Genomic DNA, 20,183 nt, shown 5'->3' with positions numbered 1-20,183 from the left:
CAAACAAATTATTAATTTATGTAGAAATTATATTAACATTTATAGTTAACTCAATTATACTCAATTTAATAATAATTTTAGTTTCAAAACTCACAAATGTAATCTTAAAATAATCATTACAACATATAAATTAAAATGTATAACATAAATATAATGCATTTACCTTATATGGCAAATCAAATAGTTTATTCAAAGTATATATGAAAAGTTTAGTCAAATTTTTAAAAGATATTATCATATTTAATGGATTTTTACCGGATCAACGGGTGTCGGTTCACGGGTTAATGGTTAATTTTTAGGTTTTATCTAATTTTAATTAATGAGTTTTTCATTAAATCAAAACTAGATTATATACGATTATCGGGTTTATCGGTTCGGCTGCTGATACAAGTTAGATATAAAACACTGTTTATATCTTAATTCGTCTATAAATCACATATGTACCCCCCACTAAAAAGAGTTAAATAATTTGTAAAAATAGATTGATTTCTTCGCATCTTTTAAATGTAGATGCACTACTAAGACTCAACATATGATCTCATTTTTTGGTTTGGTACGGCTCGATTCTTCGGTTACATATAAATGTACCTAAACCTATACACTGGATTAGATTGTTTAAGACTTTCAAAACTTTCCATGTTAAGGCTTTTAATTTATGTTTGACTGTTACAACTTTTGAAAAAATTAGAAATGGTTTTAGAAATAGCTAAAAACCTGAATTTGTGGGTTTACAAATATATATCATGTTAAAGGGTCTCGATCAAAAGAATGACTCGAAGGGAATTCGAGAGAGAAAACAAAACCCTACCGAAAGTAAAAGCCGCCGTCTGATTGTGCTCTGCTCCGGCGGTTGGTGGTTCTCACCGCCGCCGGGAGTGGCCTCTTCTCGTCTTTTCTATTGTTTCTACGGTGTTAATCGCAGTATCTCGATGTCGTTAATGAATTGGTTCAGATCTGGGTTTATGGTAAGTCTCCAAGGAACTCTTAGGAGGGCTCTTGCTTGCCTTTTCTCAGATGGAGAATCAAGGGGGTATTGGGTTCGTTGGCTTCTCGTTGGTGGTTGGGAGCGAGCCAGTCAGGCTCCGGCAACTGTGAAGCTTGGGGATTTGGTACACTCTTGGGATTCTCTCGTTTCTGGCCGTTCCTATGATGTTTAGCTGCTGTTTATGTTTTAGTTTATAATTCTAGAGCTGTTTTGTCGGTCTATTAGTTTGATCTGAGGCTATGCCGTATTGGTATTCTTAGAGAGAGTCGGGTTTCCTCATCACTAGTTCGTCTTGTTTGGATTGCTTCTTCGGTTTCGTTCTGTTTTCTGGTGCGCGGTGCAGGTTATACCGGCTCTGATGTGGGTGTGTAATTCTTCCATCGAAACTGGTCAGGCGACTTTCAGGCAATTCTTTGGTGGTTTATCGAGCCTGCCTCTCAATCTCAGATCCAAGGTTGGTTTGCCGAAGTGAAGGGGTGTTCAGAGGTTTATGGTATTCTGGAGTTTGTTGGGTTGAGCGATTTGTTTGGAAGGAGAAGTGTCTCGGGCCATCTTTTGGAGTCTATCTGATGTGGTCTTTAGGTTGTCTTCCCCTTTTTGTGGCGTCTGGTTTCTGCGTCGTGTGGTCACTGGTAAGGTCTCCTCGCTCAACCTCGGTGGTTTATTTATGATTTCATTTGGTGAAGCGTTGGAACTGCGAAGCTGTGCTGTCCCTTGGTATGAAGCCTACGGGTTTTCCGGTATTCTTAGTAAGGGGCTTTGGAGCTTTTGCTCAATTGCGATAGTCTTAGAGTGGTCAATCGCCAAACGTGTTCGTGTCCTTCGTTGGCTGCTCGGGTTGATGAGTTGTGTTCTCCTGGCTTCTTGTGTAGAAGAGGTGGTAAGTGTATGATTGCTCGTGGTTCCTAGAGGAACGGTTTAAGGAGATCTTCGTTCAACCCTAATAATTCAGGCTTATTTCGCTTTCTCGATCAATCCTGCTTCCGGTTCTTTCAGCTTCGTCTTTCTTGAAATTTATGCTTGTTATCCAGTTTATTGGTAGGCTTCTTTATTTCCCTGTTTTCTTTAAACTGTGTAGTCGAGTTTAGTTTTTTCTTTGGCTCCAGGTGGTTTCTTGTACCACGCCGGCTCTTGGCTCCGGAAAGGTGTCATACCTTTGCCGGATTTGTGTAAGAACTGATGCAAATCGAATTTTAATCTAATAGATGACAAAAAAAAATCATGTTAAAGGGTAAAATTAGTTTTTTTAGGCTTTCAGATTTTTTAACGATTTAAAAAAACTTTAGAAATAAGTTAAAGCCTCTAAAGCCATTAAAGTTAAAATCTCAACCGGAACCACTATTTTTAAAAACGGGAATGCCCATCAGTGAACCACTTATTATCAAACTTTCTTTGAGAAAAGAACAAGAATGTATGTTACAAAACTCTGTAAATGACAGAAACAACAACCTCAAATTAACAAAAAGAAACCTAACATCATCTCCTATATTTCATCATCTTTGGAACTAAATGAACATAATGTCCTTTCTTCACCATGTCTCTTATTACCTTGCGAGCCTCTCCAAGCTTCCCTGCTTTTCTCAAATAGCTCACCAATGTACTATACACTACAAAATTCGGGCTACACCCTCTAGACTCCATCTCCTTCAGCATCCAGCACGCCTCTCTGAACTCTCCAGCCATACACAACCCGCGGATCATAGCATTGTATGTGAAAACATTCGGCAACTGCCCTTTAACCGTCATCTCACTGAACATCTCCTTGGCCTTCTCCAGGTCTCCGGATACAACATACCCTGTGATCATCACGGTGTAGCAAACAACATCAGGCGTGCACCCGACCCTCACCATCTCATCAAGAAAGTACTTGCAGGCCTCTACATTCCCTGCACGGCTCAGACCGTCTATCAAAGTAGTGAAGTGGATAACGCTCGGCTCGATCCCAACTTCCTTCATATGGTTCAACGTAGTCAACGCAGCCAACGGTTTGTTCCCTCTCCCCAAAATGTGGAGCAAAATGTTGAATGTATACAAATCCGGAGACAAACCATCTCTAGCCATCTCATCAAACAACCTATCGAACCGATCCATCTTCCCTAACCTATAGTTACTCCACATGAGGACGTTGTAAGTCACCACATCAGGCGAAAACCCATCTTCCAACATCTGCTCATAAACCCACTCGATCAAACCATACTGCTTCACACCAAGCAGCGCGTTCAAAATCGCGTTATACGAATGCTTAAACGGCCTGTAGTTAAAACTCTTGGACTTTATGAACTGCACAACAGCTTGTTTCGCTAAACCAGCTTCGCCGCAGCTACAGATCAATAGATTAAACGTCCTCGCCGTAGTCGGGTACCCGTCCTGAACCATCTCGTCAACTAACCTCCACATCGCCTTATACTCACCACACTCCGCAAAGATCTTCATAAGCAAATGGTAAGAATCCACCGTGTGTCTGAAACGTTCTTGCTCTCTAGACCAAACGAAGAATCTGTAAGCTAGTTTCGCGCATCTAGTCTTGTTATTATCATCATCACAACGCAAGTTCCTCAAGATCCTTACAAGAACGTCTCTAACGAGAAGGCTAGAGACTCTAACATTCAATTCATCTAAAGGCGAAGACTTTGCATCAAAAACAGAGTCTTCTTCTTGATGTAATAATGCCTCTAAAACCCTACTCCGAACAGAGATTGCTTCGTCACCATTGAAGTTTCCGTTGCAGAATCTTCTAGAGGGGAAGAGAAAGCGATAAGCTTTACGAACTACATTTGTGGTGAAAACAAGTGCAAAGTTCATATCTGAGCTCAATCCCCATTATTCTCTGCGATCTTTCCTGCAAAAAAGGTTCGAATTTTTAATCTCAATCGAATTAAGAGAGATCAAAATGTTTGTTACGAACCTTGGAGAGTTGAAATGGCTTAAGTAGCTCGTCGAGAAGACGAACTTATCGGATTCATCGGGTGAGGATTCTCTCAGGGGGTGCGCGACTGAGAGACTGCAACATGTCTCCCCAAAATTAGGGTTTCTAGCTGAAGAAGAAGGCTTACACCTGAAAAAACCGGTTATGCCAGCAATCAAACCCGGTTAACAACATTTCTATTTGGTTTTAGAACTTTCGGGTACAAGTAGAACATTTCTATTTACAAACAAAATGATTTATTGATAATTTTATAGATTAATAAATAAAAAATTGACATGAATTTTTTTTTGATGATCATGGTATCCGGAGTTTCGAGAAGATTCGACTAGCGTCAATGATTGTCCATCAGAGTTTAGCCAGAAAGTCCGCCAAGATATTCAGGAGAACTGATGATCACTCCATGTAAATTCCACAAGTAGCTATACGTTACCAGGTTTTTCCGTATTGAATCCGAAGGTCCTTAAAAATAATCATATCTCAGCGACATTCGGATCCATGACTTTCCAGCAGCACTCGAATCTGAATCTATGTAAAAAAAAGTCCTAGCTTCATATATAAATTCTTATAAATAATTTTAATATTGTTGTAAAGTTATTATTTGATATTTTATAATTCGGGCGTCAAAATATTGAATTAACATTTTTAACTGGAAATTTTTTAATTTAACTGCCAATCTGATTTTTTTAATTTATTTTTAAATAATAACCATTTTTCATAAATAACCCAAATTTATATATAAAAACAATGAATAATTTTAAATTATTTAACAATTATATATAGAATTTATAAATCCAACATTTTAAATTTTAAATCCTAGACAATAACTATTAAAATCCAAATGACTGAAAATATTTCTGAAAAATAGTATCTAACTTATATAATATTTCTGAACAATTTCTCTTTCCAAATCATGTTTGCATCATGGATAGTAAACAACAGTAACAACACACTATTTTCATTTTTACACAAATACAAGACAAACCAAAATAAATAAAAAACAACCAACCCCGAAATCCCAGATTTAGATCCACATTTCTTTAGATACAGGTAAACTGCTGTTACAGTGTGATCTATCATTACTGTACAAAGTCATCATCTAAGGAATCCGGAGAATCCCATATGTAGTAATACAGATTAGTGGACTTGAAATCAAACATGTTCAAGAAACTGTCATTCTAGTAATGGCTCAAGCAGGGGCTTGGATAGTGAACCAGCAGCTTCAAGCTCCATAAAGAATGTCACAACAACACCAACAAGCGAGCATAAAGCTGGAACAAGGCCTAAACCATATCTTGTAACCGAAAGGTAAGCACTTTGTTGGCCGTTATTCAGTTGGATTCTTGGTGAAGTACCTTCACGTTGAAACCCAAAACATCTTCAGCAGGAGAAACAAATGGTTAATACTGTTAAAAGGGAACTTACTTTGGTGTGATTGAAGAACATACAGAGCAAGTCCACAAGACATTTTGTCTAAAAAGCTCAATGAACCACAAACAAATGCACATCCACCTACTTCAGAGCCAACCAAAACGCTCTGCATACTGATTGCTGTAACCTGTGTTGTATGGATTTGAAGTTAGACATGGTTCTAGGTATCAAAACGAGCGGTGGAGAAATATATAGTTTATACCATCATCAATGCATTTGCAATGCCTATGAAGACTGATATGGCATACATGAAAGAACTGATGTCTCTAGGCAATAGAAGGATAGCTGCACCACAGAACATCCAAATGATACCTCCAGCTGAGTAATAAGCCTTTAACCGTCTCCCATTCCACGGTATCTCCTACATTGTCACCCGCAATAAGAAAAAGCTTTTGGACATAACTGAAGAATGGATGTGGTGAGAATGTGAACCTGAAGCAGGACCGAAACAACAAAGCTGCCTATATAGATTATTGCAGGAACCTGAAGTACAATACCATTTGAACATCAGAGATTAGTTTATATAAAGACTATAATGGTATTCTTGTATATATTACCAATGCTTTAGCGGATTGATCCATTTGCAAGTCATCAATAACGAAGAATGCAAGATATGCCTGAGAAAGGATAAAACAACAACACCTTCTGTGAGAACTTATCCCTGTTTGAGCATAGATATAAGCAAAGATAACAGACCTGAGAGACATTCAATACTAATCGAGTGAGAAGGTAAACCATAGCGACTTGATAGTAGAGAAGCTTCTTGAACCAATAGACCCACGGTATCCTCACTCGGCGGCTAGTTTCTTTCAAGTCCATCCTCAGGCTTGGCTCCTTTGTTCCCATAAGAAAGATGACGACAAAACAGCATCCTACTGTGATGGATGAATATGCAATCCAGCGATACTGCAGAGTTAAAGGAGAACACATGCAATCAAATATTGAATATATATTTACATAATGGAGAAGCCAAACACAAAGTATGAAACCTGTGTTTCAGTGTTTTCTTTAGAACCAGCCTTGATAACACCGAAGACTACTAACGCAATAGCATATAAGCTAAGATTAGCAACCTGAAAAAGCATATCAAGAATTATTGTTAAATCACATAAAGAAACATATCTGGATCAAGGGAAGGAGCTTGACCATAGTAAAGGCATTGCGGCAGCTTGTTAAAGCTACTCTGCTTGTTGAGTTCAAGGAGATGCAATTAACCATTGCCCTGAAGAGTCATTAAGAAACCAAACAGTCACACACACACAATGGATAGAATTTTGAAAGTGAGAGAGGTAAAGAAAGATGAAGTTACATGTGGGAAACCTGAGTAGCAGCCCATCCTATGTTAAAGATAGCTGCAAACATGCTATAGGAGAAAGTTTCTAGTGATAAAGAGTCGTTATGGAGGATGGAACAAGGCAGACAACCTCCGAAAACAGAGGAGAAAGATATAGCAACAAGTATTGATCCTGCAGCATGCCAAATCTTGAAATGCCCAAACCTATCTATCTGCCATTACACAAGACCAATTTTGTTCCAACTCTAGTTAAGATTAAACAACATGCACAACAGAGAAGTCTTGTAAGTTAGTACCAGTTCACCAGTGAAGATAGTAGCAAACCCATCAGCAACTTGGCCAGAGAGCATAACAATGGCTGCATCTCTACACAAGACCAAACACAAACTAGATTATGATTGAATTGATCTATCAGTCTATCAGATGTCAATTCAGATGCAATTTCACCTTGGGGAGAGACCGATTTGGGTCAAGAAGAGGAGGAGGTAAGTGAACCAACAAGAAGCAGTGATGTCATTAAGCATATGTCCAACACCATAGAAGAAGACAGCCCATCTTCCAATAGGTTTTGTGTGTGGATCCTCTTCACTCCCTCCAGCCATTTTTCTCAATTTGTCAGATAAAGATTGAGAATTTTAATCAATCTAAAGCTGAAAAAAATCCCAATCAATAGATCATCAAGCTCCTCTATAAGATCGGACATAGAAAGCAGAGGAAAGTTGAAATTTCAGACAGATGAATAAAGCAAAGAGCTTTCTCTTACCTGAACACACAGAATCAACTCCAGATCAAAACCCTTGTAATGATAATTTGATTTAGAGATTTGAAATTGAGATTTCAAGCCTTAATTTTAGACCTAGAAAACAGAGGAAAGGGGGAAACTTCAGACCCATGAAACAAAATAGTTTAAAGGAAGGAGCTTTCTCGTACCTGAACACACAGAATCAACTTCCAATCAAACCCTTGTAATGATAAACTGATTTAGAGGTTTGAGACTGAGATTTCAAGCCCCAATTTCAGACCTAGAAAACAGAGTAAAGTGGAGATTTGAGATTCAGACACATGAGCAAGAAGGTAAAAAGCAAAAGAGATTTTCTCGTGTACCTGAAACCCAGAATCAACTCTAGATCAAATCCTTGTAATGAGAGATTGATATAACGATTCTTCAAACAGGTTTCAGTTTGTACACTCTTCCCACTTACTTTAATACCTTTCTCCCACCGTCACTATACGAAGTTTTCTTTATAAAATCTTTGAAATTGGAAAATAAAAATTTAATAAAATTGAAGTGACCAGAGAGAGACAGAGTGTTTATAGAATGGTCTGGGCAAAAATAAAATCATGCGGTCATGTTGAGTATCTTTCCAGATTTGGGTAATGGCTTTATGGGGAAACTTTGGAATTAGTGTGTAAGAAGGTGGGAATCTGGATAGCAAGTTGTCAGAGATTCTTTAGAAAAAGTTGAATCCTTTTTTGGTGTTGATTGTTGGCCACTGGATTCTATTAGAGTACTTACAAAGTTTGGCCCATATCGGGATAAGAAAACAATTGAAAACGTAATCTTTGGAACGGTGGTTGTGAGATTTTGTGAACTCTTGTGTCAGTATCTTTATTTATTCTTGCTTACACGAGAAGGCACGTTGCAGCAGTCTTTTAACGCCACCGGAGATAGGTAAAAAGTACACATATAAAAAAAACGAGGAAAATTAACCCTCGCCTGAGAGATTCGAACTCTCGCGGGCAGAGCCCATGTACTTAGCAGGCACACGCCTTAACCACTCGGCCAAAGCGACTTTTTAGGATGAATGGTTATGTACTTCTTTAACTTCTAGATTGAAGTGTATTTGTATTCAATGTAAATTATGTAATACGATGGTATACGATTGACAAATCTAATCTATTAAAATGGGAAATGGGAGTACAAAATTAGACTTCCCTTTAGTTTTACCACTTACTAGAGATTTTGCCCGGGCTACGCCCGGGATTAGACACATGTAAAAGATTTAATACATATACTACATCCCTTGATATTGAATTATTAACCACATACAGTGAAACCTCTATAAATTAATAATGTTTGGGCTACACCAAAACTATAATTTTTTTATTAATTTATATAGATTAATTTATCGATATACTAATTGAACCAAAAATTCAATTTGAGACTATAAAATTATATTATTTTATAGAGATTTTTAGTATATATTAATTTAAAGTGTATTAATTTAAAGAGGTTATACTGTATTGAATTAGAAATGAGTAAAACTTACAATTTATCATTTTTACTATCTAAAAATACATATAGACAGATGAGCAAATGTGTAATGAAGCAAAAATAATTAATTCTAAGTTATGATCCAAATATTTTTAATCTTATATATTTGGTTATTAAGAAAATAAATTATTAATCATAAGTAAAGTTCATCTGATTGTGATATACATAAACCATATATTTTATGTACACGCGGTTTATATATTTTAAATTTGTTAATTTATCATTTTTACTATATTGAGGATTGTTTTGTTTGATTTATATTTTTTATAAAATTTATTGATTTTATAATTTTAAATATTTTCCTCTGATTCTTCTAAATTTAGAATATGATTTGCTAAAACAGTGTAGTATAACCACATATATTTGCTGTCATAAAATATGCTTACAATTCTTTAAACCAAAAAATGAATTGCATGATTAACACAATTTAGTTTGGTGTTATTTTTCTTCCTAGTCGTTAATATCTGTTGACTTCCTATGGTAAGATGTTATATTTCATGTATTATTTTTTAATTTTCATTTGAAACTTTAATTTATGTTTCTAGAGTTATTACTAATTATCTTGCACTCTGATTATTTTTAAAGATATCAAGTAATATGGATTTCTAATCTTTCATAATATGGAATTAATAATCATTATCAACATCATTTTCATTTTTGCTCTTCAGTGAATGAAAATCTCCAAAAATATTGAAAATGTGAATGATAGTTTAATTAAGATTCGATTGGATGTTGTATAACTTTTTTTCTACTTGGGGAGATAAAATTTGTGAATGAATTGATGAAGATAGATTGGGATGCACTTATTATATCCGATGGTATAATACAATAACTTGTTAGGATACGAATAAAGAAACATAAAGAGGTTGGAGAGCGTATTTTTTTCAATAAGGCAGAAACTGATTAATTGTTTGAAATTAGCCGCTTTTTAATCCCATACAGAGAGGTATAAATTTTGATATGCGGTAATTTTTAATATGAAAGCTTCATTCTAGGTGACTATTTTGTTTGTATAAATGTATTTTTAGTATATGCGTGTTTATAAGTAAGCTTATACAACTTTTATTTTCGTTTATGGATTTTGGAGATATATTCTTTGTATACTGCGTATTTACCTTATCTGTGTTAAAATAATTTATTTCAATTTTTTGTTTTTCTTTTAAAAATAAAAGTTTGTGAAATTACTTGGTAGGTATGCGCTTATAGTGCAAAACACAGCGATTGATTGTATTTTTAACCCAAAAATATAGGGAGGTGTTTTAGGAACATTTTTTTATTGGGAGTATTGTTGTTGGTCGTGTAACTTTGACATATCAATGCATTGTCAGCCTTAACTCTATGGTTCAGATGTTCAATAGATGGTGAGATTTCATAAATTTATCTTTTTTTACCATCTTCATAAATTTATCTTTCACAATTTCTTTGTGTTAGTTACAATGCAATTATGCATGATCGGATCTAAGCCAGTAAAACATTAGCTTTGGTCCTCAAATATTTGAAAAACATTTGCAAAAAAGAAACCCCAAATTTTAAAAACAATATTAAAGTTTTTTTTAGAAATGATCAAGTTCCCAAAATTTCAGATCCGGCCCCGCAATTATTCAATTGGCTATCATGTTACTTGTTCCAAAAATACTGAAAGTTAAAATATAATTTTTGCATTCAAATTATGTTTTATGTTTATCTACAAAATATGATCTATAATTATCTTAGTGGATAAAAGCTGTTACCAATGGTTTAGCACAATTATCTTTTAATCTCAAATTGTGTTTATTTAAAAAGATGAAAAATAGAATATATTTAGTTTCTAAAATTGTTGATTGCAATATTTTTCTCAGTACATTGTTTATTTTGGTTATCAACCTAACTAACCTCGTAAAGATTGGATTATCTTTATTTGATGTTTCTCATTAAGCTTGATTCTCACACATTTTATCAAAATAGCGATTATTTTGTTCTAATAAATAAGCACAATGCATCATAAACTCAATCTCGGTGTTTAGAAGAAACCATCGAATTAAACCTTACAGAAACGAAGCAATTATAAACTTAAAAAAAAAAAAACACAATCATATGAAGAGTAATAAAACCCAGAGATTTCAACTCCTGAGTAATCGTATGTTGTTTGACTTGCAAATAATTTATGATTTCAATAGTCCTAATAAGTCCTAACAAAACTACATGTTTCCTTTTCTCTCTTGTACTCTCTTCTAAATAACCTAACAAACAGATGAAACTAAGAAGTCATCTGTTTATATATTTTATTTGAACTACGATCTCTTTATATATACTGCCAAAAGGACTGGTTTAAGCCCCTTCCAAGCATCGGGTTGTAAGTTGTAACTGAGCTCGGGCTTCATCATGCTGAAACTAAGAAGTCATCTTCCTCTGTTAGAATAGTTTGCTGAATCTTTGGGTCTGAGATCAGAGGTGAAGAGGAGCCAGTGAAAGGACTCTTCAGTTCCCAGTTCTCAATGGCACTTGTGACTGCAAGGACTCCGTTGAGGCAACCGTCCTCAAAGTATCCTCGTAGATCCTTTATCCGCCTATGTTCTGGTTGATTTGTTGATCTGTGTTTGAACGACATGTCAACAACCACTCCTCTCTGACTCAGGTTCTGTCAACATAAATATACATCGTTAATGTTACAGATCATTTAATTCACATAACAAAATAAAAATCTCACAACTAACTCAACAAAACAGATCACGATCAACAATTCAAAGGGCAATCAAGTAGTCCTTGGAACAATGTAACACTGAGAAACAGAATTATCTAACCAATAAATATTAATAAAATGATAAATTAATAAACTTGGAAGTTTTTCAATCCTCCAACAAATTAATAATACTTGATAACAAAAACATTGAAAAAATTTTACTATTTTTTCTTGTATTTCCTAGCTGCAATAATAAACGAAATTTCTTACAAAGCTTGTAACACTCCAATTCTCCTTGTGGAATCAGTTGGATTAGATATGATAAGAGTTTCAGAGCAAAGAGGTACATACAGTTTTCCAGGACTAAGATCCAAGGTGAAGCCTAGGTTGCCTTCTCTACACGAACGACCACTCTGTGATAGAGTGTTGTTGACTTTTTCTCGTCTCTAACTGTCTTCCCTCGGACTACAACCTATTCCATCACGGAGTAAAGAAGTGACAGCAGTCATCACCGTACTCTGAAGCCAAAATTGTTCAAAAAACGACTAATGTCATTAAATAACACTTCATGTATATTGCAGAACCAAAGCATCTCTAGAAAGGTAAAGAGATTCAATCAGACTCCTTTAGTTAGCCTTTTCTTTTTCCTGTTTCAGGAACTTCAATAAAAAGCTCTGGAATCCTAAGAGACTTGATGCTGAGATTTAATGCAAACAATGAAACTAACATGAGAACCACATATCATACCTGGCTCATAAAGGCAGGTGATTTATCAACAGGTCCAATACCACATGAGTTTTTTTGAATGAAGAACAACTGCGGCAGAGGAAACATCATTTACCGCAATTCAATATGAACCCAAAAAAATCATGAAATCATAACCGACCAAGCCAGATAACGTAGCATCTTGATATAGACTGATACATACCTTACTCTCCATCAGAATTTAAAACCAACCCTTTGTCAGACATCTTCTCTTCATGTGAACCGTCTCATGCTTCCATGGGTCGTAAATTGTAACCATAACATATTTTTTTCTTGCGGTACAGAGTTTAAACAACCATCTAGACAGATATCCAGAAGCAAAGTAAGAAGTATGCAGCAACTAAAAAGAATGCATCAAAGAGAGGCACAGTAAAATCTGATACTAACCTGTTAAGTCTATGTTGTGGGCTTGATCTAAGTAGTCTATGCTGTGGTGTATGGTTAAAAGGCGTGAAAATACTGCTGCCAAAAAGGAATCTAACACCCATAGATCTCAACCCCTAACTATACCTTTTTTGTTCATAGATGAGAAGCAGTTCCAAGCCAATAAGAATCCAACCTTTTTCTGTATTTCTCACCTCCCAGAAATTGAATTAATCGGAATCGGTGTTCCAATTCGACTGGCCTGGTGAGACGTCATTAAAATTGAGGGTGCATGAGACTTTTCGGTGGATTTTGGAGGCTTCATGGCCATAGCGTGATCTTCTTCTCTAAAAGGAGGTAGATTTTGGTTTGACGTAACATTAGAGGTTAAATAGGAGGAGTAACAACGGGAGGTGGAACGAAACCACTAAGAATGGATTGAAGAACAGAGGCTAATGATTCATACTGGTTGTGATAAATACAGAGGAGAAACAGCGATTGCAGAGAATGGAAGCGCCAGACACGATCATCGTTTACGTCGAAGACGATTAGGGTTGGAGAGGTGGGCCTCACATGGGTCATGGTTAATTACTATTAAAATTGAACGAAAAGCCTATTTTCTCTTCAGTCTAGAAAAGCGATAATGACATGGCAGTACAAAGTATTCCTATTGGCTAATTTTTTGAGATGACGTGGACATGCTAAATGTTGAGGATATTCCCCTTTTAATATTGTATTGATTTATAATGGCATGTCATTGAGATATTTATTAAACCTATATCTAAGTATGTTTGTCTTTTTCTATTTTAAATTAAGATTTTCTTAATCGAAACTTAACCAAAATAGATTTTCCAATAGATTTCCTAATATATTTTGTATTAACGTATTAATTGTTTCCGATATTTGTTAGTAATAAATAATAAAGTAGAAACCACATATCAATTATATAATATACAAATAAAATATAAAATAATTTGTTCATAAATTATTGGTATAATGTTTTCATATATATAAATAATTGGACTTATGTATATGAAAATATTATACCAATAATTTATGAAACAATGTTATATAATAAACGATTGAATAAAAAAAATATAATTATTCAAAGTAATAAATAAAATTGTTATGTTTTAAAATGTTATACTAGCAATTAGTTAATACATTTTAATTTATAAATATATATTATACCATTTAGTACAAAATAATTGAAAGTGAAAAAAAATACTCAAACGGTCACATGTCAAACTCTAAGAATAAACAATAACAGCATGGGGTGATTTTTTTTAAAAAAAATATTTTAACAGAAATTATAATTCTAAATTCTTTAAATTTATTTTAAGGGGTGCTAAAATTTCGGAATTAGAAAGATTTATGACCCAGCCCTATACTTTTTAATATGAATAATTGAAAATTTATATCATAATATCTTATTAAATTTTTAATTTTACTTTTTGTTATAACAACATAGTTTACTTTTCAATCTAAATTTATGAATAGAATGTGCAACTTTATTTTGTGATATACATTTTTTGTTAAAAACAATTTAAAATATATACTACAAAGCTTTATGGAGTAAGAACAAATAAATATATGACTTTAAAAATTATGAAATTATCTGCAAAAATGGTAGAAGAAGTAAAAGAAAAAAAGACCATACATATCAACTATAACATTATTTTGTTCAAAAAAAACATAAATCTTTGAAAATATTGTTAATGTTAAGAATATTTACCATTAATGATATAGAAGAAAAAAAATTTATGTATATAAAAATAAAAACAAACATCCGCGCGGTTGCGGATATCAAGTTCTAGTAAAATATTAAGATATATCAGATATTTTATAGTTAAACCCCTTGGTCAAATGTAAAAAAAAATACTTATGGCACCATCAAACTACATATAAACCAATCGGCAAAATAAAAGTAGCTTCATTAATTTTATCAGTCTCTGTCAACAGAACATAATACCGTACATCATATCCCGTATATGGATGTATATTAGACTACATTCATTATACAAATTTGGATTTATAAAGATTTAGTTTATATGTTGACAATACATTGATGTTTTTAATACAAATTACAAGGCTGTGTATCTAAACAACAAACGATTTTACAAAACCACAAATTTACAAAATAACAGTCTTACATTTTTGATATAAAAATATTCAAAATAATGTAAAAAAAAAGAAGAAATTTCAGAAAATAATGCAAAACTTGAGACTTTTTAGAATTTAGAGAATATAGAGGTGGACGCATTGTTAACGGCTATTGTCAGGCTATCTTAAGTCAAAATTGGTGAGAATTTATCTTATAGAGACATATCTCCAAAATATGTATTTTTCTTAGGCTACTACTATGGACAAAAGAAAAGCCAATTTCAAGGACCCAAACTTATGTTTTGACAATTTGGCTCCTAATTTTGGATCTTTCATATCGATGACAAACATGCGACATAAACGTGTCATTTTAGTGGATCTTTTCGTTCATGTTCATAATGCTATCTTGTACCTTAGCATTACTCCCACTTGCAAAAAATAGAGAGCGATAAGAGGAGATAACAGTTCTCCTTAACTCATCATGTTCTTTTTTATTGCAACAACTACTCAATAAGGAGGCTGTTGAATAATGTTTATGTCTTGAGAATTAGTACAAAAACTAGTATATTGGTTGGTACTATCTTAATTTTTGGTAGGTTCTATCTATACGTTCTTTTGGACTTTTTATGTCATCTATTGATGATTTTTATAGGGTTATTAACTTTTTTAAAAATTAGTTATTTGAACTTTTCTTTATTATGACTTGAAACTAAACTGTGTTAAAAAAAAAATAAAGAGGTGGACGCACTACCAACCTCCCGAAAAAAGCAAGTAAGTGTGGTGGGTTGCGCTACGTACGGTTGTAGACGGAGATGATGAGGAAGACGATTGCCTTGGAACCAGAAACCCCTTGTGAGGACTTGCTTGTCGCCATGAAGAGATGAGGTTAGGAGTTGGAGAGATGGAGCGAAACCTGGCTCGTACGGTTTCAGGTCTGGTCCGTCTGGATAGTGCTATGAGAAGAAGGGAAGAGATCCTAGAAGATATTGTTCTAACGTAGAGAATGAAATCAAAGATTATAAGAAACCACTTTATTAGCTTAAGAAAATCTCTCAAAACTTAAGCTCTCACAAGAATCTCTAACCTCAAACTCATCAGTACATGGCACATCTCACCATCTTCTTATATAGATTCTAAAACTTCCTAATCTCACATAACAATAGAAGTTTTCCTTTTCTCCTAATCTTAACTTTTTAGTGTTGCTTAGTCCCCAAGTTATTTCCATGTTTGTCTTCAAGTTTAAATCCAACAATCTCCCTCTTAAACTTGAAGTCTTCATGATTCAAATCTTGAACTCCAACTAACTCTCTCATCTCTTTGAATTTTATTCTTCCCAATGCCTTGGTTAGAATATCAGCCTTTTGAATATTTCCAGCAACATGCTCTACCATCACTTGATCATTATCGATGCATTCCCTTATAAAGTGATAGCGTTTATGGATATGCTTGCTACGCCCATGGAACACCGGATTCTTTGTTAGAGCGATGGCAGATTTGTTATCTATCCGAATGACTACCTTCTCATTAAGTTTCTCCAATACTTCCGCCAATAATTCTTGTAACCAGATAGCTTGCTTTGATGCTTCAGTGGCTGCCATGAACTCGGCTTCACACGAGGATAAGGCAACTGTTTCTTGCTTTTGAGAACACCAGGTTATCGGACAATCATTGAGATAAAACATATGACCAGTGGTACTTCTCCCGTCGTCTTCATCTACATTGTGGCTACTGTCGCTGTAACCCACCAGTGTTGCTTTGTTTGATCGTTTGAAGTCAAGACCATATCCGCACGTGCCCTTAATGTACCGAAGAATCTGCTTTAATGCAGTCGCATGTGATTCTTTCGGCTGGTGCATATACCTGCTCAAGACACCAACTGAGTAAGAGAGGTCTGGTCGTGTGTGTACAAGATACCGAAGACACCCTATTGTTCGTCGGTATTCCTTCTCGTCAACGTTTGGCTCCTCTTGTGCCTTTGAAAGTTTCAAACTTGCATCCATTGGAAACTGAGTTAGGTTGCACCCGGTCATGCCTGTTTGCTCCAATATCTTCTTTGCGTAAGCCTCCTGTTTTATAGTGATGCCGCCATTGTATTGTAGGACTTCCATACCAAGATAGTATGTTAGTAAACCCAGATCGCTCATCTCGAATCTCTTGGACATATTGTCTTTGAACTCGTTTATCAGTTCCATATTCGATCCTGTTATCAATAAGTCGTCTACGTATACTGCAACAAGAAGAAGCTTTCCGTCCTTCTTCTTTCTATATAGTGAGGGTTCCTTGGAGCATTTGACGAATTTCAACTCTTCTAGTGCTCTGTTTAGCTTCTCATTCCATGCTCTAGGAGCTTGTTTTAATCCGTATAACGCCTTTCTTAGCTTATACACTTTCTCCTCGCTCCCTTTGATCTCATATCCTTCAGGTTGCCTAACATACACATCTTCCTTTAAGTCCCCATTCAAGAAGGCTGTCTTGACGTCGAGATGGTGTACTTCCCAACCATTTGATGCCGCCAATCCTATAATGAACCGTACAGTTTCAATTCTTGCTACTGGAGCAAAGACTTCTTCATAATCTATACCATGTCTTTGAATGTATCCTTTAGCAACCAGCCTAGACTTGTGCTTATTTATGCTTCCATCTGAGTTTCTTTTGATCTTAAAAATCCACTTGAGCCCTATTGCTTTTGCACCTGGAGGAAGATCAACCAAGTCCCACGTCTTGTTTCTGATTATAGAGGTGATCTCCTCGTCGCAAGCATCTCTCCATACCTTTTCTTCCTTAGCCTCGACAAAATCATAGGGTTCATCATTCATTAACAGCAACAATCGTTCTCCTTCTACTTCTGATAGATACACATAGTCTTCTAGGTAGCCAGGCGGTTTTCGTACCCTCGTTGATCTTCTCACATCTCCTTGAGTTTGCTCTGCATCGACATTAGGTGGCAAAACAGAGTATTGTTGTTCTTCGAGTGTTTCATCGCTTTCCTCATGTTGATCACTGTCGTGATCAGCCTCCTCTTCATTCTCTTGTAATCCATTGTTTCCGTGAGTTCCAAAACTTATCTCGAACATACCAGGGTCAATCTCTATGTCATTGGAAGCTTTACTCCAAACCCAACTCTTGCTTTCATCGAACACAACATCTCTACTCACTACCAACTTCCGGTTTATGGGATCAAAGAGTCTATATGCTTTAGAGCCTGGTTCTGTTCCCAAGTGAACAAGCATTCTTGTTCTATCATCCAACTTTCTTAAGAACGGTCTATCAACTTTGGCATACCCGATGCATCCAAATACTCTAATATGCTCGATGTTTGGCTTCCGTCCTTTAAGTGCTTCGTATGGTGTCTGTGTTTTTAGTACTCTTGTTGATACTCGGTTGATAAGATAAGTAGAATGTCTAACTCCTTCCCCCCATAGAAAATTTGGAACATTCATGTGCTTCATTATGCTCCTAGTCATCTCGAGAAGGGTTCTGTTTCGACGCTCTACTACGCCATTCTGCTGAGGTGAGTATGGGGCAGTAAGATGTCGGGTTATCCCTGAGCTTTCACAGAATGCCTTGAATTCATTTGAAGTGAATTCACCTCCTCTGTCAGTTCGTAGAACTTTGATCGCCTTCTTAGTCTCTCCTTCAACCACAGCTTTGAATACTTTGAATTTTTCGAAAGCCTCACTTTTCTCTTTTAACAAGATCGACCACATGTATCTTGAGTAGTCGTCGATGAGAACAAAGATGTACCTATTATTTCCAGCAGTAGGAGGTGATATAGGACCACATAAGTCGCCATGGATAAGCTCGAGTGCTTCAGAGGCTCGATATGTCGTTGCACTAGGAAACGGGTTCCTGGTTTGTTTCCCAAGCAAACATGATGCACATGTCTCACTTTCAATGCTCAGAGTCGGTAGTCCTATCACCAGTTGCTCTTTGATCATGGCTTTCATTGAGCTTGCTCCTATATGTCCCAACCGTGCATGCCATCTAGTTGATTCTGATAGAGTTGTTAGTTGTAGACACTTGGTGTCGATGATATCCATCAGAACTTTGTACAATCGATTTCTTGCTCTCTTGGCTTGCACGATAAGTCTTCCTTCTTTATCATGAAGTGTTAAGTTCTCTTCTTTCATGCGGACTTCACAGCCCGACTCTGTAGCCTGTCCGAGACTAATGATATTGCTTTTGAGCTCGGGAATAAAATAGACATCTGCTAGTATCTTCTTCTCACCGCTCGGACTGATGAACAATATTGCACCTTTTCCTTTTATGTCGATCCTTGAGTCATCTCCGAAACGCACCTTCCCAGTTATTGTCTCATCAATTGTTTTGAAGTAATCTCGTCTTCCCGTCATGTGGTTGCTAGCACCATTATCTAAGTACCAAACTCTGTTATTGTCAAAATTGCTCTCGAACTCCTTCGGATTTACATTCTTCTCATTAAGAAAGACGACTTCGTGCATTAACAGCTTGTCTGCCTCTTGAGTATCATCAACTTTGTGCTCGTTCTCATATGCTTCTTGTAGTTTCAAAATTCTGTCGGGACAACTAGAGGCAAAGTGCCCATTCTTATCGCAACGGAAACACGTGATCTTTGATATATCGAACTCTTGATACGTTCTTCCACGACCTCGGCCTCTGCCGTAATAGCCTCTACCTCGTCCTCTAGTTTTGTAATCCCCATTGTAGTTTCGACCAGAAGAACCTTGTTGCTCCGAGTTTACATACATCAATTTGTTCTGCTCGGTGGGGCTTTCTTCTTCTTCTTCTTCTTTGATCCGCTCCTCATAAGCCTTTAACCGCCCAATAATATCTTCAAAACTAGTGGTCTTGAGATCAAGCAATTGTTCAAGTGACGCCACCAAGTGTATATACTTCTTTCTCGGAAGATTTTTGAGAAACTTCTTAACTACTTTTGACTCTTCTATGGTTTCACCTAGTGCTGCAGATTTTGAGGTTATTTCAGATAACTTGCCAACGAAGTCATCGATTGATTCTGTCTCCTTCATCTTTAACCTATCAAATTCAGCCATTAAAGTCTGCAACCTAGCTTCTCGAACTCTCTCTGCTCCTAGATGACGTCCTTTGATTGCCTCCCACACCTTTTTCGCGGTATCCAGCTCTCCAACTTGTAGTACGAGCGCCTCTGGAATCGAAGTGAAAAGTAGTCTCATGGCCATATCGTTTTTGTCACTTTCTATGCTCTCATCTTCCACAATCTCCCAAACCTTATGAACCTTCAAAAGATTCTTCATTCGAATTGCCCAGAATGTGTAGTTAGTTGTGGTTAGCATTGGACAAGATATCGAAGAAGTTCCTTCTTTAGGTTTTGCAATAACCGTAGTAATATCACCCATCTCTCCCGATTTATGATCTCAGAAACGAACG

The 20,183-nt window shown here is 35.8% G+C and overlaps 2 protein-coding genes and 1 non-coding gene across 5 annotated transcripts; all 3 read right to left on the bottom strand.

The window, feature by feature from the left end:
• Positions 1 to 2,352: 2,352 nt before the first annotated feature.
• On the bottom strand, positions 2,353 to 4,141 carry LOC111214966 (pentatricopeptide repeat-containing protein At3g60050-like). Of its 2 annotated transcripts, none has more exons than XM_022717864.2 (2): positions 3,891 to 4,141; positions 2,353 to 3,819 (listed from the first exon to the last, which is right to left on the bottom strand). In XM_022717864.2, exon 2 carries the CDS (start codon positions 3,785 to 3,787, stop codon positions 2,462 to 2,464), a length of 1,326 nt encoding a protein of 441 aa, XP_022573585.1. In that variant the 5' UTR covers positions 3,788 to 3,819; positions 3,891 to 4,141; the 3' UTR covers positions 2,353 to 2,461. The 2 variants fall into 2 exon arrangements, with proteins under 2 accessions (XP_022573585.1, XP_022573584.1); XM_022717863.2 differs by having other exon boundaries at positions 2,353 to 3,824; positions 3,891 to 4,136.
• Positions 4,142 to 4,837: 696 nt separating this feature from the next.
• Positions 4,838 to 8,205, bottom strand: LOC106445116 (major facilitator superfamily domain-containing protein 12). Of its 2 annotated transcripts, XM_013886622.3 has the most exons (14): positions 7,738 to 8,205; positions 7,564 to 7,655; positions 7,397 to 7,489; positions 7,081 to 7,283; positions 6,930 to 6,999; positions 6,649 to 6,845; positions 6,486 to 6,561; positions 6,329 to 6,412; positions 6,036 to 6,245; positions 5,897 to 5,956; positions 5,772 to 5,822; positions 5,542 to 5,700; positions 5,334 to 5,466; positions 4,838 to 5,263 (listed from the first exon to the last, which is right to left on the bottom strand). In XM_013886622.3, the coding sequence occupies exons 4-14, from the start codon at positions 7,233 to 7,235 to the stop codon at positions 5,082 to 5,084; spliced, it is 1,377 nt and encodes a 458-aa protein (XP_013742076.1). In that variant the 5' UTR covers positions 7,236 to 7,283; positions 7,397 to 7,489; positions 7,564 to 7,655; positions 7,738 to 8,205; the 3' UTR covers positions 4,838 to 5,081. The 2 variants fall into 2 exon arrangements, with proteins under 2 accessions (XP_013742076.1, XP_013742077.1); XM_013886623.3 differs by lacking the exon at positions 7,397 to 7,489.
• A 139-nt stretch (positions 8,206 to 8,344) lies between these two features.
• On the bottom strand, positions 8,345 to 8,426 carry TRNAS-GCU. Its single transcript has one exon. It is a non-coding gene; the product is annotated as a tRNA-Ser (tRNA).
• Between the last annotated feature and the right edge of the window lie 11,757 nt (positions 8,427 to 20,183).

The sequence above is a fragment of the Brassica napus genome, chromosome A4 (assembly GCF_020379485.1).
Source record: "Brassica napus cultivar Da-Ae chromosome A4, Da-Ae, whole genome shotgun sequence".
NCBI lineage: Eukaryota > Viridiplantae > Streptophyta > Magnoliopsida > Brassicales > Brassicaceae > Brassica > Brassica napus.
Note: the sequence above shows the minus strand (reverse complement) of the source record. Positions and strands in the feature narration are given on the sequence as shown.

Excerpts from the sequence above, each read along its gene's own strand:
- LOC111214966 (XM_022717864.2), bottom strand. The coding sequence starts at position 3,787 with ATGAACTTTGCACTTGTTTTCACCACAAATGTAGTTCGTAAAGCTTAT.
- LOC106445116 (XM_013886622.3), bottom strand. The coding sequence starts at position 7,235 with ATGGCTGGAGGGAGTGAAGAGGATCCACACACAAAACCTATTGGAAGA. Across the intron at positions 7,000-7,080 it reads CAAATCGGTCTCTCCCCAAG|AGATGCAGCCATTGTTATGC; the intron begins GTGAAATTGCAT and ends GGTCTTGTGTAG. Across the intron at positions 6,562-6,648 it reads GCTACTCAGGTTTCCCACAT|GGCAATGGTTAATTGCATCT; the intron begins GTAACTTCATCT and ends ATGACTCTTCAG.